The sequence below is a fragment of the Hoplias malabaricus genome, chromosome 4 (assembly GCF_029633855.1).
Source record: "Hoplias malabaricus isolate fHopMal1 chromosome 4, fHopMal1.hap1, whole genome shotgun sequence".
Taxonomy (NCBI): domain Eukaryota; kingdom Metazoa; phylum Chordata; class Actinopteri; order Characiformes; family Erythrinidae; genus Hoplias; species Hoplias malabaricus.
The window spans coordinates 23,386,375-23,404,983 of record NC_089803.1 but is presented as its reverse complement, the minus strand read 5'-3'; the positions used below and the strand labels follow the sequence as shown (position 1 = coordinate 23,404,983).

At 41.5% G+C, this 18,609-nt stretch overlaps 2 protein-coding genes across 2 annotated transcripts in view; both read right to left on the bottom strand.

The window, feature by feature from the left end:
- LOC136694987 (protocadherin beta-15-like) overlaps positions 1–18,373 on the bottom strand; it is a 73,103-nt gene extending 54,730 nt beyond the window's left edge. The window contains exon 1 of the mRNA XM_066668798.1: positions 15,971–18,373. Within this exon, the coding sequence (XP_066524895.1) occupies positions 15,971–18,373 (2,403 nt within the window). The remainder of the gene's footprint in view (positions 1–15,970) is intronic.
- Positions 1,527–4,148, bottom strand: LOC136695488 (protocadherin beta-15-like). The gene has a single exon (XM_066669602.1). The coding sequence runs from the start codon at positions 3,982–3,984 to the stop codon at positions 1,555–1,557; it is 2,430 nt and encodes an 809-aa protein (XP_066525699.1). The 5' UTR covers positions 3,985–4,148; the 3' UTR covers positions 1,527–1,554.
- Positions 18,374–18,609: the final 236 nt, after the last annotated feature.

Genomic DNA, 18,609 nt, shown 5'->3' with positions numbered 1-18,609 from the left:
TCAGGAAAGAACACTGCTGCTCATCAATGACAATATGACACACGTTCCTGGTTTTTCTGGCGTCAGTACGGAGCGAGAGTATGCAGACATCCCGCTGTAAGACTCCGTGTCTAAACCTGTGCTCTTTGTTTCTTCTGTAATTATCCACACTGCTCCTGTTTCCAGCGTTGGGGGTAACGCGGTACAAAGAAACGTGTTACAGTCATGTGATTACAGTTTTCCGTAATGAAGTAATGTATCAAATTACTGTTAAATATGTTGTAATAACATTAGAGTTAATATGTAAATAAAGACTGCGTTACTTTCGTTTCTCACATTTTTCTATAAAATCTAATTTTAATGACATTATTATCATTTCCTAAGTCCACAGCGTATCATGTGACTGAGAATGTGACGAGCGCAGCGCAAACGCATTTAATATACAGCGGCGAAGGAGGAGAACATGTTTCCACAAATATATCTGTGTGTGTGTGTGTGTGTGTGTGTGATACCAAATATATAGAACCACTATTACAGAGGTGAGGGAGCAAATAGCTTGTTCTTCAGCAGTGGATTCTGAGCTGTATTCAGGCAGCTCCACGTCAGTTTAAAAAGAGCACCCTGAGGATTCTGTACCTTTTAATTAATGAAGACTTTGCGTTTGTTCATTCAGTTGTAATGCTCAGGAACATGAGTTCGATGTGTTTTTGACCACTTAAGTTTTATTTGACTATTGTATATTGTTTACAGAAATATGCAGTAGGTATTTTCAGAGAGAACAGTAACATGAAATATAGTGAAAGTAATTGTATACAGTTTAATGCTGATGCTAATGCTATATGTTCCTAAATAAACTATGGAAAGAACTATGGCCTATCATTTTTGTACTTTCCAGATTCAAATGTGTTTGTTTGAGGTTTAAAATGTAACTTAAAAGTAAAGTAATGAGGTCTGAGATGAAATGTTCCAGGATGGAATGGGTAATTACAACTCCATTACAACTGTAGTTAAGAAGTGAGTAATCAGTAATGGATTAGTTTTCTGAGTAACTACCCCAACACCGACTGTGTCTATGTCCCGCGCTGATGTCAGTGAGTGCTAATGCTCATTGTATTGACAGTGTCTGTATTTGTGAGAGTGTGTTTGGTCCTGTGTATCGCTGCTTCCTCTGGTTGGCGTGACTTTTCCTATCAGTGCTGAGTGTGATATTATTCAGTGTCTGTGTGGTTTGTTTCTCTTTGGGGACTATGTTCTTGTTTGTTGGTTTTGTATTTTCTGTATTTTAAACAAACCTGGCGCACTAGAATGTTGCTATATGAATTGACCCTATTATTACTATTATTATTATTATTATTATTATTATTATTATTATTATTATTATTATATTCAGTTTCAGTATTTGATATTATTTCAGCAGTCAGTACCTGAGATGTACAAATCAAAGAACAAAGATCCAGTGAAACTTTCATAAACCATAGTAAATAAAAACAAGCAAAAGCAGAGATCTTAATAAACTCCTGGTAATGTGCCTTTTACCTTCCCTCAGAACTTAACAGCGAAGAAGAAAAACACAACTCAATTCATGAGAAGACATCGTACCTGAGAGTCATTTCCTGCACCGTCAAACCCCTCCAGATCCTCCACAGAGGCGTGAGTCTTCTTCAGGGTGAGGTCAGCAGGCAGAGTTCTGTCACTGTAAGACGTGATGAACTTGAAATCACTGGTTCTTGACCCTGTGGTCAGATAGGCATCGTAATTGTAGGAGCTGCGCAGAGTTCCCGCTCCCTCCACCTCTGCGTAATTTGGAGGGAGGTACGCGCTGGGAATGGCCACAGCTCCATCAAACAACAGTCTGGACTTCCTCCTGTGACAGAACCTCACGGCCAGGACGATGATGATGAAGGTGAGGAAGAAAGTGGACACGGACACCAGCGCGATGATCAAATAAAAAGTCAGTTTGGAGCTGCTCTCCTCATAAGACATGTCCTTCAGTTCTGGAAGCTCAGCCAAGTTATCAGAAATGAGTAAATACACCGTGCAGGTCACAGACAGAGAGGGCTGACCGTTATCTCTCACAGAAAGCACAAGGTTCTGCTTCATGTGGTCAGATTCAGAAATGTCCCGCTGCGTCCTGATCTCTCCACTGTGTTCACCAATAGTGAAAAGTCCTGGCTCGGTGGCCTTCACCATGTGATAAGAGAGCCACGCGTTCTGACCAGAGTCCGCGTCCACCGCGATCACCTTGGACACCAGAGAGCCGGACTGGGCGGCTTTGAGCACCATCTCGGTCATGAAGGAGTGTCCTTCCGGAGAGGGGTATAATATCTGGGGGCTGTTATCGTTCTCGTCACTGATCCACACGCTCACGCTCACGTTACTGCTGAGTGGAGGAGAGCCGTTGTCTCTGGCTAAGACCAGCACTTTGAAACTCTTCAGCTGCTCGTAATCAAAAGACCTCACTGCATGGAGGACCCCCGTGTCTCCATTAATGGACACAAAGGACGACACCGGGGCGCCGCTCACATCAGTAGGAGAAAGAGAATAAACTACAGTACCGTTCTGTCTCCAGTCCGGGTCTCTTGCTGCTACTCTACAAACAGAGGAGCCTGCTTTGTTATTTTCTTTCACATGAGCGCTGTAGGACTGCTCCTCAAACACAGGTGGGTTGTCGTTCACATCAGCTACTGACAGGTGGAGAGTTTTAGAGGAGGACAAAGGTGGAGAGCCTTCATCGCTAGCAGTGATTGTGATGTTATAATCAGACACCAGCTCACGGTCTAATTCACCTGTTGTCACCAGAGAATAATAATTATTGATGGAGGGCACCAGTTTAAAGGGAACGCTCTGCTGAATGGAGCAGTGAACTTTCTGGTTATTCTCAGAGTCTCTGTCCTGTACATTAATGATGCCCACCTCTGTGCCAGGTGCAGCGTTCTCAGGGACTGGGCTGTGAAGGGTTTTAATGACAATAACAGGAGCATTGTCATTAATGTCTAAAATCTCTATAATTACAGTAGCAAAGGACACCAGCCCTAAACCATCAGTAGCTTGAATCTGTAATTCATAAGTGGACTCCTCTTCATAATCAAGTGATCCTATTAAACCTATCTGTCCGGAATTAGGATTCAGAGAGAAAGTTGATGAGTCGCTTTCTGAAACATGACTAAACTCAAACAGCACCTCTCCATTCACTCCCTCATCTGCGTCAGTGGCGCTGACAGTGAGCACTACAGTGTTTAGAGGAGAGTTTTCAGGCAGACTGACTTTATAAACAGACTGACTAAACACTGGAGCGTTATCATTAGCATCCAGTACAGTGACGTGTATGACTACAGTCCCTGATCTAGGTGGAGTCCCTCCATCCACTGCAGTCAGAGTCAGGGTGAGCTCCTGCTGCTGCTCACGGTCCAGTTCTTTATCCAACACCAGCTCACAGTAAATCCTCCCACCTGCTTTAGAGCTGACAGCTAATGTAAAATGCTGGTTCTGATCGATTGAGTAGCTCTGAACTGCGTTGGTTCCGATGTCTGCGTCGTGAGCCTCCTCCAATAGAAAACGAGCTCCTCTGTCTGCTGATTCCCTTATCTCCAATTTAATAACATCCTTTTTAAATGCGGGTGTATTGTCGTTCACATCCTGTATGTTTATATTAATTCTGTGAGACTCCAGTGGATTCTCCAGCACTAATTCCTGTTTTAAAACGCAAACGGTTTTCTTCCCACACAGCGCCTCTCTGTCGATCCTCTCCGCTACGGTCAGTTCTCCAGTGTTCACATTAATGTCGCAGTAGCGTTTTCGGTTCCCTTCAGTATCAATACGAGCTTTACGAGCTGACAGTCTGTTCACATCCAGGCCCAGATCTTTGGCCACATTTCCAATCACAGATCCGCGTTTCATCTCCTCCGGAAAAGAGTAGCTCACATCTCCAAATGCGCTACGAGCCGCAACGACGAACAAACAAAAGCCCAGAGTCAGAGCAGCAGCAGAGAAGCGTTTGTCCTCCATTCTCTACAATTACACACAGCAGTCCACTGATGATGATCTCCTCATCCACACAACACAATATTCCACAGTGTAGGAAAAACTAAACAGAAGAACACGAAGAGACTGATCCAGGAGCGTCGACGCTTTTTACAACAAGGCGGACAGACAGAGGAGAGACAGACGTAATCAGCTGAGGGTGGAGAAAGCTATATCTTTGTCTCTGCAAAGGCTTTACAGGTGAACAGCGACCCCACGAGTCACAACCAGGAACTGCACAGAACAGAATTAATGCTGAATTTAAATATTCCTGAATACGACTTAATACATCAGTTCACTCAGTAAACTACAGTTAAAATAAGACAAACAAACGAAATAGTGAATTCATTAATGAAGACACGAGACGTTGGCCACAATCGAGTAAAAGCTCTGCTCCTTGAAGAGAAACTCTTATCAACCACAGGCTGTTTATTATTGGCCGCATGAACCCGCCCACAACTTAATAACCGCGACACAACTGTAGCACCGTGGACAGCGCCAGTGATAATGTACTGCCGTGCCTTTTGTCAAACAGTCATTTGCTTACATTAACGCACGCATCGATTCATCCATTCACCATAAGAGCAGCGCGCGCACACTGCAGAATAAACAGGCAAAACAAACAAACAAACAAAAAAACCGCCACAGTATTTCTGTCCAAATCCGAACAATATTCACTCTTTTTCAGGAATTACTTCATTGATTATCTGAATGAATAAGTAGATCAAAGGCAGAAGACATGAAGGGATGAATAAAGTGGTAAAACCATGAACCCCCGCAAACTGGAAACACACACAACTGAATCACACACTTATCAAAACATTCTGTTAGTTACGATTATGCTTCTGAAAAGCTGTAACGAGATTCAGGGCGGATGCGGTGGGGAGAAACTGTCCTATTTATCAACGTTATACTCATTGTATTTCAGTATTTAAAAAACACCTCAAATATAAGCATTGATCTGATTACGACAAATAATACACATTAATTAATTTCAAAAACTTTCTGATTTAAAGGAGTTTAAATAACTTCGTCTAATGCTTTCAAAGGGAAGGTAAATAGCATCAAGGCTTTTCACACTTTGTTTATTAACAGATCTCTCATAAAGATTTGATTGATTTTTACGTTAGAACACTGAAATAAAATTAATTTCTACACATCCTTTTATTTTAACAATTTTCTCCACAATATTTTTGATCTTAGCAAGCGCAGTGGAATCTAATCTTGTGAGAGTTTCACATGTGTAATGTATGAAAATATCACATGTATGACACAGGAAATAATGCAGAGGTTATTGAAATTAGGAGAAAGATGAATTGTCTTAATTTATTTATTAATTCATTATTATTATTATTTAAGTAGCTGTAGGAAATATGGACAGTAGGTAAAGATCTTAAACACTGTATGTACCTCTTAAAATGCTTGGCTTGGTAAAGCCTGAGTTTCAATAATTAGGAGTGGTTTATTTTTCTTTGTTAAATAAACCAGTCATTATTGAAATCACTGATGTTATAAGACCCTCCATGATCTGAATTCCTGTTTTATTGAAAAGACATTGGATTCAGCAAAACATTAAAGCACCTCACTGTGTGGCTTTGATTCACTACATCAGAGTTTCAGTCAGTGAAAAGATTACATACTCTTTTCTGACTCTGAGGGGTTTCACATACAGGGATTAAGCCTAGTCCAGGACTATAAACTCCTGTCAATAGAAGATCACAGTTCAAAATGCTGTGTAGTCCAGGACTAGGCTTAATCCCTGGGAAACCATCCCTGAAATTCTGGAAGAACTCCAAGCTTCTGATTGGCCAAATTAGGAGTAAATTATTAGATCAGTGACTGTATTTAGGGCGGCACAATGTTGCAGCAGGTAGTGTCACAGTCACACAGCTCCAGGGACCTGGTGGTTGTGGGTTCAAGTCACGCTCCATGTGATTGTCTGTGAGCAGTTTGGTGTGTTCTCCCTGTGTCTGCATGGGTTTCCTCCGACAGTCATAAAACACAAGTTGGTAGGTGGATTTGTGATTCAAAGGTGTCCATAGTCGTGACTGTGTGTGTGTGTATGTGTGTGTTACCCTGTAAAGGACTGGTGCCCCCTCCAGCGTGTGTTCCTTCCTTGCACCCAGGGATTTTGGGTAGGCCCTGGACCCACCACGATCCTGACCCTGATAAGCGCTTACAGACAATGAATGAATGAATGACTCTATTACGAGTCCTAATGGCGATATTCACCAGGTTCTTGAATTCCCTGTTCCACCTTAAGAGCTGAGGCTAGAGCTATAGCTTTTGAAGCTTTTTGAAGCAACAGTTATTCCACTTTATCTAACTAATTGTATGTGATGTCACTAAACATTTACCTACTTAAGTAGAGGGCAAAGATATAAAGAGCCACCGCCGTTTTCCCTGCACTTAGAAGAATGTAATTTCTAAACCACATTCGAATTTAGACTAGATAAGGGTGGTGTTATTGTCCCTTCAACCAAAAATGTCGTTGCTTCCTATTCACAATTCTCTATTCAAGCATTTGGTTCCACCTTAATTGGGTCAGTTCAAGAGTCTCCAGCTACTTATTGAATACTCATTTCCACCTTAAAAAGCTATGTGAAGCTAAAGCTAGTGCTAGGTTTATAAACAAAACTCATTTTGAAACACCTCTTATTTCCCTTCTTATCCATTTAAAACACACGACCAAGTGTACATCATGTCACTAAAATATCTAACTACTAGTGAAATGTTTATATTTGCTGTGTACTACCAACACACATGGATCTGCATCAAAATCTTTAAAACAAACAAACAATGGTATTTACACCTTTAAATCGTGTTGCTATTAACCTTCTTCGTATAAAACACACAAAACCCTGTCCTGACGCCATTCAAGCATCGCTATGCCTCACTTTCTTTATATAAAACACAAAACCTATGGCTTTTATTCATTTTATTCTATGTATAGAAATCTGTACTTCAATGTATTTTCAGAAATTATTTTCTGCTACGAGTTCAGGAGGACATTAGCCAGCTCTGCCTCTGTTGCTGCCTCCAGTTTTTGAACTCAAGGCCAATATTTACTCTCATTTTACTTCGTCTCTGGTCATAGAGATTTTTATAACGGCAATGGGGCTTTTTGGGTCCAGAAAAATATGACATTAACTCTGGTCATTTGGTTATTTCATGGCTGTGAGACACTGTAGACCTGGCCACAAATTTACTGTAAAGTGATTGGACAGAGGGTGGGATCACAGGCAGGACCTCAGAGGGCAGGATTATAGGAGCTCCACATGAGACTGAGCAGTTCTCAAGGAGAATATACTACTTTAGCAATGCTGTGAGAGGCAGCAGTGTTTTAGCTTTGACTGTTTCTTTAATCTATGATCACTCACCCTGGACATTTTGTGACTAAGTACAGTAAATATCCTACAGATTGCTCCTTTAAAGGTCTGCCTGTACACCCAGTAACATTTTCACTTCTGATGCAATGACAGAATCCAAGTAACTCTGTCAAGACCTCACAAACAATATCATTAACCAACAAAATCCTGGCTACTCCTTATGAACAATTTCAAAACCGATACAGGGGCCATACTACATTCTTCTGGAAACACATGTAGAGTAAGTCCAATGGCGAATACCTTTTTGTCCAAAAGGTTCAAATGAGACCAACCCCAACAACAAAGGAATTGGTGAAGGAACTGGACGCAACTGATGACGAAGTGTCTACAGTCATTATTAAAGGTATAAAGCTGTGGGCTTTAAAACAGGAATGTTCCTGGTCAGATGAAGTTAAAAAGTGAACTGATTAGCGATAATAATCAGTGGTGTGTGTTAAGTTGATGCTAATTTAAAAAATGAAGTCCATCACTGTGATCTCAGTAAAAACCACCCACATATAGCAGACATATCAACTGAAAAAACCTAAAGACCATACCTGAGAGTCATTTCCTGCACCCTCAAACCCCTCCAGATCCTCCACAGAGGCGTGAGTCTTCTTCAGGGTGAGGTCAGCAGGCAGAGTTCTGTCACTGTAAGACGTGATGAACTTGAAATCACTGGTTCTTGACCCTGTGGTCAGATAGGCATCGTAATTGTAGGAGCTGCGCAGAGTTCCCGCTCCCTCCACCTCTGCGTAATTTGGAGGGAGGTACGCGCTGGGAATGGCCACAGCTCCATCAAACAACAGTCTGGACTTCCTCCTGTGACAGAACCTCACGGCCAGGACGATGATGATGAAGGTGAGGAAGAAAGTGGACACGGACACCAGCGCGATGATCAAATAAAAAGTCAGTTTGGAGCTGCTCTCCTCATAAGACATGTCCTTCAGTTCTGGAAGCTCAGCCAAGTTATCAGAAATGAGTAAATACACCGTGCAGGTCACAGACAGAGAGGGCTGACCGTTATCTCTCACAGAAAGCACAAGGTTCTGCTTCATGTGGTCAGATTCAGTAATGTCCCGCTGCGTCCTGATCTCTCCACTGTGTTCACCAATAGTGAAAAGTCCTGGCTCGGTGGCCTTCACCATGTGATAAGAGAGCCACGCGTTCTGACCAGAGTCCGCGTCCACCGCGATCACCTTGGACATCAGAGAGCCGGCCTGGGCGGCTTTGGGCACCATCTCGGTCATGAAGGAGTGTCCTTCCGGAGAGGGGTATAATATCTGGGGGCTGTTATCGTTCTCGTCACCGATCCACACGCTCACGCTCACGTTACTGCTGAGTGGAGGAGAGCCGTTGTCTCTGGCTAAGACCAGCACTTTGAAACTCTTCAGCTGCTCGTAATCAAAAGACCTCACTGCATGGAGGACCCCCGTGTCTCCATTAATGGACACAAAGGACGACACCGGGGCGCCGCTCACATCAGAAGGAGAAAGAGAATAAACTACAGTACCGTTCTGTCTCCAGTCCGGGTCTCTTGCTGCTACTCTACAAACAGAGGAGCCTGCTTTGTTATTTTCTTTCACATGAGCGCTGTAGGACTGCTCCTCAAACACAGGTGGGTTGTCGTTCACATCAGCTACTGACAGGTGGAGAGTTTTAGAGGAGGACAAAGGTGGAGAGCCTTCATCGCTAGCAGTGATTGTGATGTTATAATCAGACACCAGCTCACGGTCTAATTCACCTGTTGTCACCAGAGAATAATAATTCTTGATGGAGGGCACCAGTTTAAAGGGAACGCTCTGCTGAATGGAGCAGTGAACTTTCTGGTTATTCTCAGAGTCTCTGTCCTGTACATTAATGATGCCCACCTCTGTGCCAGGTGCAGCGTTCTCAGGGACTGGGCTGTGAAGGGTTTTAATGACTATAACAGGAGCGTTGTCATTAACATCAGTAATGTCTATAATCACTTTAGAATATGTTGCTAATCCTGGGCCGTCTTTAGCCTGTATCTGAAGCTCATATGACGTTTCATCTTCAAAATCGATCGGACCAGTCAAACGGATCTCTCCAGACTTAGAATCTAAGGAGAATAGCTCTTTATTTTTGCGTGAAGTGTGACCAAAGCCAAAGATTATTTCTCCATTCACTCCCTCATCTGCGTCAGTGGCGCTGACAGTGAGCACTACAGTGTTTAGAGGAGAGTTTTCAGGCAGACTGACTTTATAAACAGACTGACTAAACACTGGAGCGTTATCATTAGCATCCAGTACAGTGACGTGTATGACTACAGTCCCTGATCTAGGTGGAGTCCCTCCATCCACTGCAGTCAGAGTCAGGGTGAGCTCCTGCTGCTGCTCTCGATCTAACTCTTTGTCTAGAACTAACTCGCTGTACTTCAGTCCGTAGGAATTAGAATCAACATTCAGAACAAAATGCTCGTTCCTCTGAAGCGCGTAGCTCTGGACTGCATTTTGCGCAATGTCTGCGTCGTCAGCCGGATCTAACGGAAATGAAGCCCCTTTGTACGCAGACTCTCTTATCTCTAATTTAATAATCTCATTTGTAAACACAGGCGAGTTATCGTTGATGTCTTGAATATTCAGAATAACACGATGTAACTCCATTGGATTTTCCAGCACCAGCTCCTGTTTTAAAACGCACGAAGCCTTGCTTCCACACAGCGCCTCTCTGTCGATCCTCTCCGCTACGGTCAGTTCTCCAGTGTTCACATTAATGTCGCAGTAGCGTTTTCGGTTCCCTTCAGTATCAATACGAGCTTTACGAGCTGACAGTCTGTTCACATCCAGGCCCAGATCTTTGGCTACATTTCCAATCACAGATCCGCGTTCCATCTCCTCCGGAAAAGAGTAGCTCACATCTCCAAATGCGCTACGAGCCGCAACGACGAACAAACAAAAGCCCAGAGTCAGAGCAGCAGCAGAGAAGCGTTTGTCCTCCATTCTCTACAATTACACACAGCAGTCCACTGATGATGACCTCCTCATCCACACAACACAATATTCCACAGTGTAGGAAAAACTAAACAGAAGAACACGAAGAGACTGATCCAGGAGCGTCGACGCTTTTTACAACAAGGCGGACAGACAGAGGAGAGACAGACGTAATCAGCTGAGGGTGGAGAAAGCTATATCTTTGTCTCTGCAAAGGCTTTACAGGTGAACAGCGACCCCACGAGTCACAACTAGGAACTGCACAGAGCAGAATTAATGCTGAATTGAAATATTCTTAATTTATGAATAACACTTAATGTATCAGTTTATTAATTTAATTCCATTTAAAGCAAGACTCACCAAAATACATTAGCAAAGGACGGAGGCTTTGTCCACCGTAGAGTAAAAGCTCTGATCATTGCTTGGATTAAGATAAACCATGTCCGAAGATCGACAGATTGTTTAATATTCGTTGTTTCAATCTAAACCTTACTTACCGGGAGATGTCTGCAGCACCGTGGACAGCGCCCGCGATGCAACGCAATTGCAGCTCTATGAACATTTTAAATATCTTAATCTAATACACTAATGTACAGTGTTTACATTTCTATTCTCTTTAACAATATCACTACATTATACTGCATTTTATTTTACTCACATTAATTACACTATGACTGGTCAAAACAGCACTGTCTGCCTCTCTAGTGTTTACTGTGCATTGTTTATGTTATTATACTTGTTGAACATGTTTGTAGTTGTGCACTATGTAGATCTTGTGTGAGTGGTTTGTGTATTATGTCAGTCCTGGAGGAACACTGTTTTGTTTCACTGTTTACTGTTCACACTGTATATGGATGAAATGACAATAAAATTCACATGAAGTTTAACTAATTGAAAGCGAAGAATGCTAAAGAGAATCATGGCACTTCACACATTCTTATTATTAACTTTTCACTTCTCAAAACTTCCATTAATTGAATAATACTATTACTGCAATATTTAACAAATGGTGGGGAGTTTATTCCAGTTCTATCATATTTAGGGAATTCTTCAAAATAGTATTAGTATTTAGGGCAAACTGATCTGATGTTTGTGTTCTTTCCTGAACTCATGACTGTATATTTTACAGATACCTGTACACTGTGACCCATTAGTTACTTTAAAAAATTATCGCAACAAAGTGACACAATATTAATGAATAGATTCTAATTTTCCAACTTTTAAGTAACATTCATTGAATAAATTAACTAAATTTAAGCAAGAAGATTATGTAAATGTTAATAAAATGCACAGTTACAATGTGTTGGATTTAGTAATAACATGCCTAAATATGAATTAATATAGCTCAAAAATAATTTCACAAGGAAAGGACTATTTATCTGAGTAAACTTAATATTTACTAAATATCTTGCAAGTATTGATTTACATTTACTAAATATCTGGCAAAAATTGAGTATTCATTCATTCATTCATTATCTGTAACCCTTATCCAGTTCAGGGTCGAGGTGGGTCCAGAGCCTACCTGGAATCATTGGGCGCAAGGCGGGAATACACCCTGGAGGGGGCGCCAGTCCTTCACTGGGCAATAAAATTGAGTAGCATGTACTAAATATTTGGAGAAAGCTTGTTTCTATTTACTAATTATAGCAACTTCATATCTATTCAATAATATCACGTGTCACTTTGTTGCCATAATTTTTTTTTTTATTTTAAATCTACTTAATTTGTCCTTTTTGTGCCATGTTCGAGTCAACAGGTCAATATGCATAAAAATAATACCAGGTAAACATTTATTCAACTCTCGCAACATTTATTCACACAAAAATTGAAAGTTGATTCAACTACATCACGGATCACAGGCAGAATATATTTTGGGGATGTGATGCAAGGTCAAAACGTGTTGGTGCACTTAAATCTCAACAATGTTTTGAGACTGCACTCATCTTATACCAGATCAATTTAATTAGGATTCAGCCGGCACCTGCACGTAGATGAATATTAGTTTTAACTTCATAAGCAAGTGTAATGTTTTAGTGTTGGTCTTTTCTATTCATCTATTTGCAGGTGCATCCTGAGTCCTAATTAGATTGACTGGGTATAATTGTTAACAAAATATGATATCTTGTATTTGAAATACATTATGTACATAAAATATAAACAGACATAACCTTGCTGTACAGTCAAGTCATTTAAACCTGACTGTAGACAGTGAGCAAACACGGGTCATAACATTTTATAGAAATGACTGGAATTGGAACTTTCTTGCTTTTAAGAAGTACTAATTATATTGTTTATAGTAGTGCCCTCAAGTCACGCTCGAATTTGGTTTTACGATTCAGATTCACAGTAAAAAAGTAAACTGGGAGCCATACAGCTACAGCCTGTTTTCGAACGCTACAAAATGTCCGAAACACAAATTAGTGCAATTAAACAGTGAATATAACACCGTTTCTGACACAGAAATAACATCCGCAGTAAAAATTCAGAGTGATCTGAATGGTCTACTTTAACAGAAACCATCGGGTATATGGCGCGAAAAGAGAAAATGAGATTGGGAAATATATTTTTTTAAACTTCGCAGGGAACCAAAGAGATTAAAAATAAAAACAAATGTAGCTAGGTGTTCCTACACGATATTAGGAAAAAATGCATTCTGATATACTGAGTATGGAATGCTGAAATAATACGTAAAATGTTAAATGTTTAGTAAACAGACGAATCATTGCCTCTGATTTCGTGTAGCTACTGTCCTCTAATTTGCTGTATTCAAACGCAACTCGGTGTATTAAGTGAGAGTGAGCTAGTGCTGCACTATACTCTGACAGAGAGCTTCATTATACCCTGAACAGACACATGAAACGACATGCAAACTACAGAAAGCACAACATCAGCTTCTTAAAACCGTAATTCAGGATTGTAATCACAAAAACACTTTGTTGTTTGATCAAACGTTGTTCCTCACCATCTGCTAACTCTCCAGTCTGTGCTCGAAACCGGTCTTAACGGTGTTTACGAAGCACCAGTGTTAGTAAATAAACCGCCTCAGTCGTTACCTAGGTCTCTTTCTCCCTGCTCATAGCAGCGGCATCGAGTGTTTTTTAGACAGAGAAAAGAACTCCAAACGTTAAAAACCACGAACAGAAATGAGGATCACTCTATTCCTGTTCAATGGTTTGGATCACTTAAGGTGGAAATGCCTCCAAACTCCGGAGACGGCTAACTACGATACTGAAAGTAATACAAAACTAAACATCTCGAGTTACAAATGAGTGTCTCTGGTAATTCAAGCAGTGAATTAAAAACTTACAGACAAGTTAAACTTCATCCACAAACAACTGTCGTTTCCCCCCCTCAAACACACCGATCCACATTAAAAATGCGGAGCTTAGAACTGTGTTTATCCACATTTAACAGCGCCTCAAACAAAATACACATATTTAGATTAAAAATTGTTCTTTCCTTATTAATAATTTAAAAGATGTTCACTTTGGGAAGTTCGAGGACGTTCAGAACCCAACAATGCTGGTGTTCACGAGTTTTAAAATGCGTTGGGCGGAAGTGTGTGATTAAAATTAAAGACCTCCCAATGAGTAAAATCTATTACATTTTTACATTTTTTACATTACATTTTTTTACATTTAATCTTTGGTGTTACTCATAAAATATGAATAAATTCTATTCAACATTTCCCAGCTAATTTTGTTCAGCCAAAATTGTGTAAATTGCAATTGATATTTTGTTCAAATTTGTTGAATTTAGCTCAATTTGATTTCAAACTACATAAAGTCTTTTTAGTAAATACAGCAGCTCCTTGCTTTGCATATTTTATGCTTCATCAAAGAAATTTGCTGCTCTGCTATGAGGCAATTAGATTCCCCTGGTTGAACCTTAGCTCACCTAATCATTCATCTCTAGTGATGGCCATGCTTGAGGGTACATGACAAAGAAAAATACTAATGAAAAAATATTACTGTCTTTTACACAAGAAGAACAAGCTGCAGTTGTGCTCATAATTTTACAAACACTGGCAGAATTTGTGATTTTCGGTTTTTTGTGATTTTGGTTTTTTTTATTTTTCAGAGAAAATGAACGATAATTCAAACAATGTTTTTTTTTTATTTATGGTTAGTCCTTCAGTGAAGCCATTTATTATCAAACTATTGTGTTTGCCCTTTTTAAACCATAATGACAGCAGAAACTACCCACATGACCCTGCTCAAAAGTTTACTGTGGAAGTTTTGGCATGATAACACACACTGAAAAAAGTTTACACACACTGGTTTACATGGCCACTGAAGGTAACCCTTCTCACCTGGGATCTGTTTGCTTGTAAATCAGTGTGTGCATTAAGAGTCAGTAAGTAACAGGGCTCCTGACAGACTGCATATTTCATCCATGATGGATTATGAGCCATGGGGAAAGCAAAATGATTATCAAAGGATCTTCAGGAGAAGATAGTTGAACTTTATAAAACAGGAAAATAATATAAAAAGATATCCAAGGGATTGAGAATGCCAATCAGCAGTGTTTAAACTCTAATTAAGAAGTGGAAAATGAGGGATTCTGTAGAAAGCAAGCCAAGGTCAGGTAGACCAAAAATAATTATAGCTACAGCCACCAGGAAAATAGTTTTGGGTACAAGGAAAAACTCACAATTAATGTACGAGACTTGGAAAAAAGCAGTGTGGCTGTTTCAAGATGCACAATAAGGATACACTTGAAAAAATGAGCTGCATTGTTGAGTTACCAGAAGAAAGCCCTTACTATGCTAATGTCAGAAAGCAGCTCGCGTACAATAGGCCAAACACCACAGAGACCAGCCTTAGAATTTCTAGAACTAAGTTATTTGGAGTGATGAGACCAAAACTGAACTTTTACTTTTGGAGAGGAGTCATCAAGGCCTATAATGAAAAGTACACCAACCCTACTGTGAAACACAGAGGTGAGTCACTGATGTTTTAGGGATGTGTGAGCTACACAGGTACAGGAAACTTGGTCAAAATTAATGGCAGGATGAATGCAGCATTTTATCAGACACTGGAGGAAAATTGGCACTCATAGACCCGGAAGCTACACATGGGACACACTTGGATGTTCCAACATAACAATGATCCAAAAAACTAGGCCAAGTCAACCTGTCCTTGGCTACAGCAGGAAAAACTGAAGGTTCTGGAGTAGCCTCCAGACTTCATTAGCATTAGTTTCTGTTGTCATTATTATTATTTACTATTATTATTATTATTATTATTATTAAAGGACACACACAATATTTTAATAATAAATGGCTTCACCCAACCATAAATAAAAAAAAAGTTATTGTATTGTCATTCATATTCTCTGGAAAAAGGACAGAAGATCACAAATCCTGTAAACATATGACCACAACTGTATATAAAAATTCCATGAGATAATTCCATAGCATTTCTTCTTAAAAACCTGAATAGATTTCAACAAATCAACTTGATATATTCAGGATAAAATGTAAATATCCTACGCCAGTCCATTAGAGCTTCACAAAGGGCCACTTCATTCTTTTACTAGCACCCACAAATGGTGTTGTTCACCTAACCACAATAAAAGCCAAAGCTGATCAACCAGGCCTTATCTGTGCCATCAACAATAAAAAGAGGTACGATTGAAGGAACATACCTGAGAGACACTACCACTATCAAACCCCTTCAGATCCTCCACAGAGGCGTGAGTCTTCTTCAGGGTGAGGTCAGCAGGCAGAGTTCTGTCACTGTAAGACGTGATGAACTTGAAATCACTGGTTCTTGACCCTGTGGTCAGATAGGCATCGTAATTGTAGGAGCTGCGCAGAGTTCCCGCTCCCTCCACCTCTGCGTAATTTGGAGGGAGGTACGCGCTGGGAATGGCCACAGCTCCATCAAACAACAGTCTGGACTTCCTCCTGTGACAGAACCTCACGGCCAGGACGATGATGATGAAGGTGAGGAAGAAAGTGGACACGGACACCAGCGCGATGATCAAATAAAAAGTCAGTTTGGAGCTGCTCTCCTCATAAGACATGTCCTTCAGTTCTGGAAGCTCAGCCAAGTTATCAGAAATGAGTAAATACACCGTGCAGGTCACAGACAGAGAGGGCTGACCGTTATCTCTCACAGAAAGCACAAGGTTCTGCTTCATGTGGTCAGATTCAGAAATGTCCAGCTGCATCCTGATCTCTCCACTGTGTTCACCAATAGTGAAAAGTCCTGGCTCAGTGGCCTTCACCATGTGATAAGAGAGCCACGCGTTCTGACCAGAGTCCGCGTCCACCGCGATCACCTTGGACACCAGAGAGCCGGACTGGGCGGCTTTGAGCACCATCTCGGTCATGAAGGAGTGTCCTTCCAGAGAGGGGTATAATATCTGGGGGCTGTTATCGTTCTCGTCACTGATCCACACGCTCACGCTCACGTTACTGCTGAGTGGAGGAGAGCCGTTGTCTCTGGCTAAGACCAGCACTTTGAAACTCTTCAGCTGCTCGTAATCAAAAGACCTCACTGCATGGAGGACCCCCGTGTCTCCATTAATGGACACAAAGGACGACACCGGGGCGCCGCTCACATCAGAAGGAGAAAGAGAATAAACTACAGTACCGTTCTGTCTCCAGTCCGGGTCTCTTGCTGCTACTCTACAGACAGAGGAGCCTGCTTTGTTATTTTCTTTCACATGAGCGCTGTAGGACTGCTCCTCAAACACAGGTGGGTTGTCGTTCACATCAGCTACTGACAGGTGAAGAGTTTTAGAGGAGGACAAAGGTGGAGAGCCTTCATCGCTAGCAGTGATTGTGATGTTATAATCAGACACCAGCTCACGGTCTAATTCACCTGTTGTCACCAGAGAATAATAATTCTTGATGGAGGGCACCAGTTTAAAGGGAACACTCTGCTGAATGGAGCAGTGAACTTTCTGGTTATTCTCAGAGTCTCTGTCCTTCACGTTAACGATGCCCACCTCTGTGCCCGGAGACACATTCTCAGGGATGGGTGAATGCAGGGACTTTAAAAATATTTCAGGTTCGTTGTCATTGACGTCAATGATTTTAATAATCACCTTTGCTTCAGAAGAAAGTCCAAACTCGTCCTTCCCTTCAACAGTCATTTCATGAACCGATGCCTCCTCAAAGTCTATGTGTCCAGTCACCGTCATCTGGCCGTTACCTTCATCCAGTGAAAACAATTTCTTGGCTTTAACAGATATGCGGCCAAATTCATACGTCACTTTTCCATTTGCTCCCTCATCTGCATCAGCGGCGCTCACAGTGAGCAGTGCAGAGCCTAGTGGTGAATTCTCAGGCAGACTGACCTCATAAACCGACTGACTGAACACTGGAGCATTATCATTAGCGTCCAGCACAGTGATGAGTATCTGTACAGTACCTGACTTTGGAGGAGTCCCACCGTCCACCGCAGTCAGAATTAATTTAACCTCTTGCTCTTGTTCTCGGTCCAGCTCTGTGTCCAACACTAACTCAACGTACTTCCTTCCGTAGGTGTTGGAGTTCACAGCTAGAGAAAAATGCTCGTTCCTCTGCAGCACATACCCGTGCACGGAATTCTGCCTTATGTCAGCGTCGTGAGCCTCGTTTAAACGATATCGAGCGCCTTTAACAGCCGATTCATGAATTTCAAACGTGATCAAATCCTTGGAAAACACAGGGGCGTTGTCGTTGATGTCCTCGATCTGAAGCGAAACACGATGGAGCTCTAAAGGCTGCTCTAACATTACATCAAATTTCAAAACACACTGGAGCTCGTCCCCACATATTTCCTCTCTGTCGATCCTCTCCGCTACGGTCAGTTCTCCAGTGTTCACATTAATGTCGCAGTAGCGTTTTCGGTTCCCTTCAGTATCAATACGAGCTTTACGAGCTGACAGTCTGTTCACATCCAGGCCCAGATCTTTGGCCACATTTCCAATCACAGATCCGCGTTTCATCTCCTCCGGAAAAGAGTAGCTCACATCTCCAAATGCGCTACGAGCCGCAACGACGAACAAACAAAAGCCCAGAGTCAGAGCAGCAGCAGAGAAGCGTCTGTCCTCCATTCTCTACAATTACACACAGCAGTCCACTGATGATGATCTCCTCATCCACACAACACAATATTCCACAGTGTAGGAAAAACTAAACAGAAGAACACGAAGAGACTGATCCAGGAGCGTCGACGCTTTTTACAACAAGGCGGACAGACAGAGGAGAGACAGACGTAATCAGCTGAGGGTGGAGAAAGCTATATCTTTGTCTCTGCAAAGGCTTTACAAGTGAACAGCGACCCCACGAG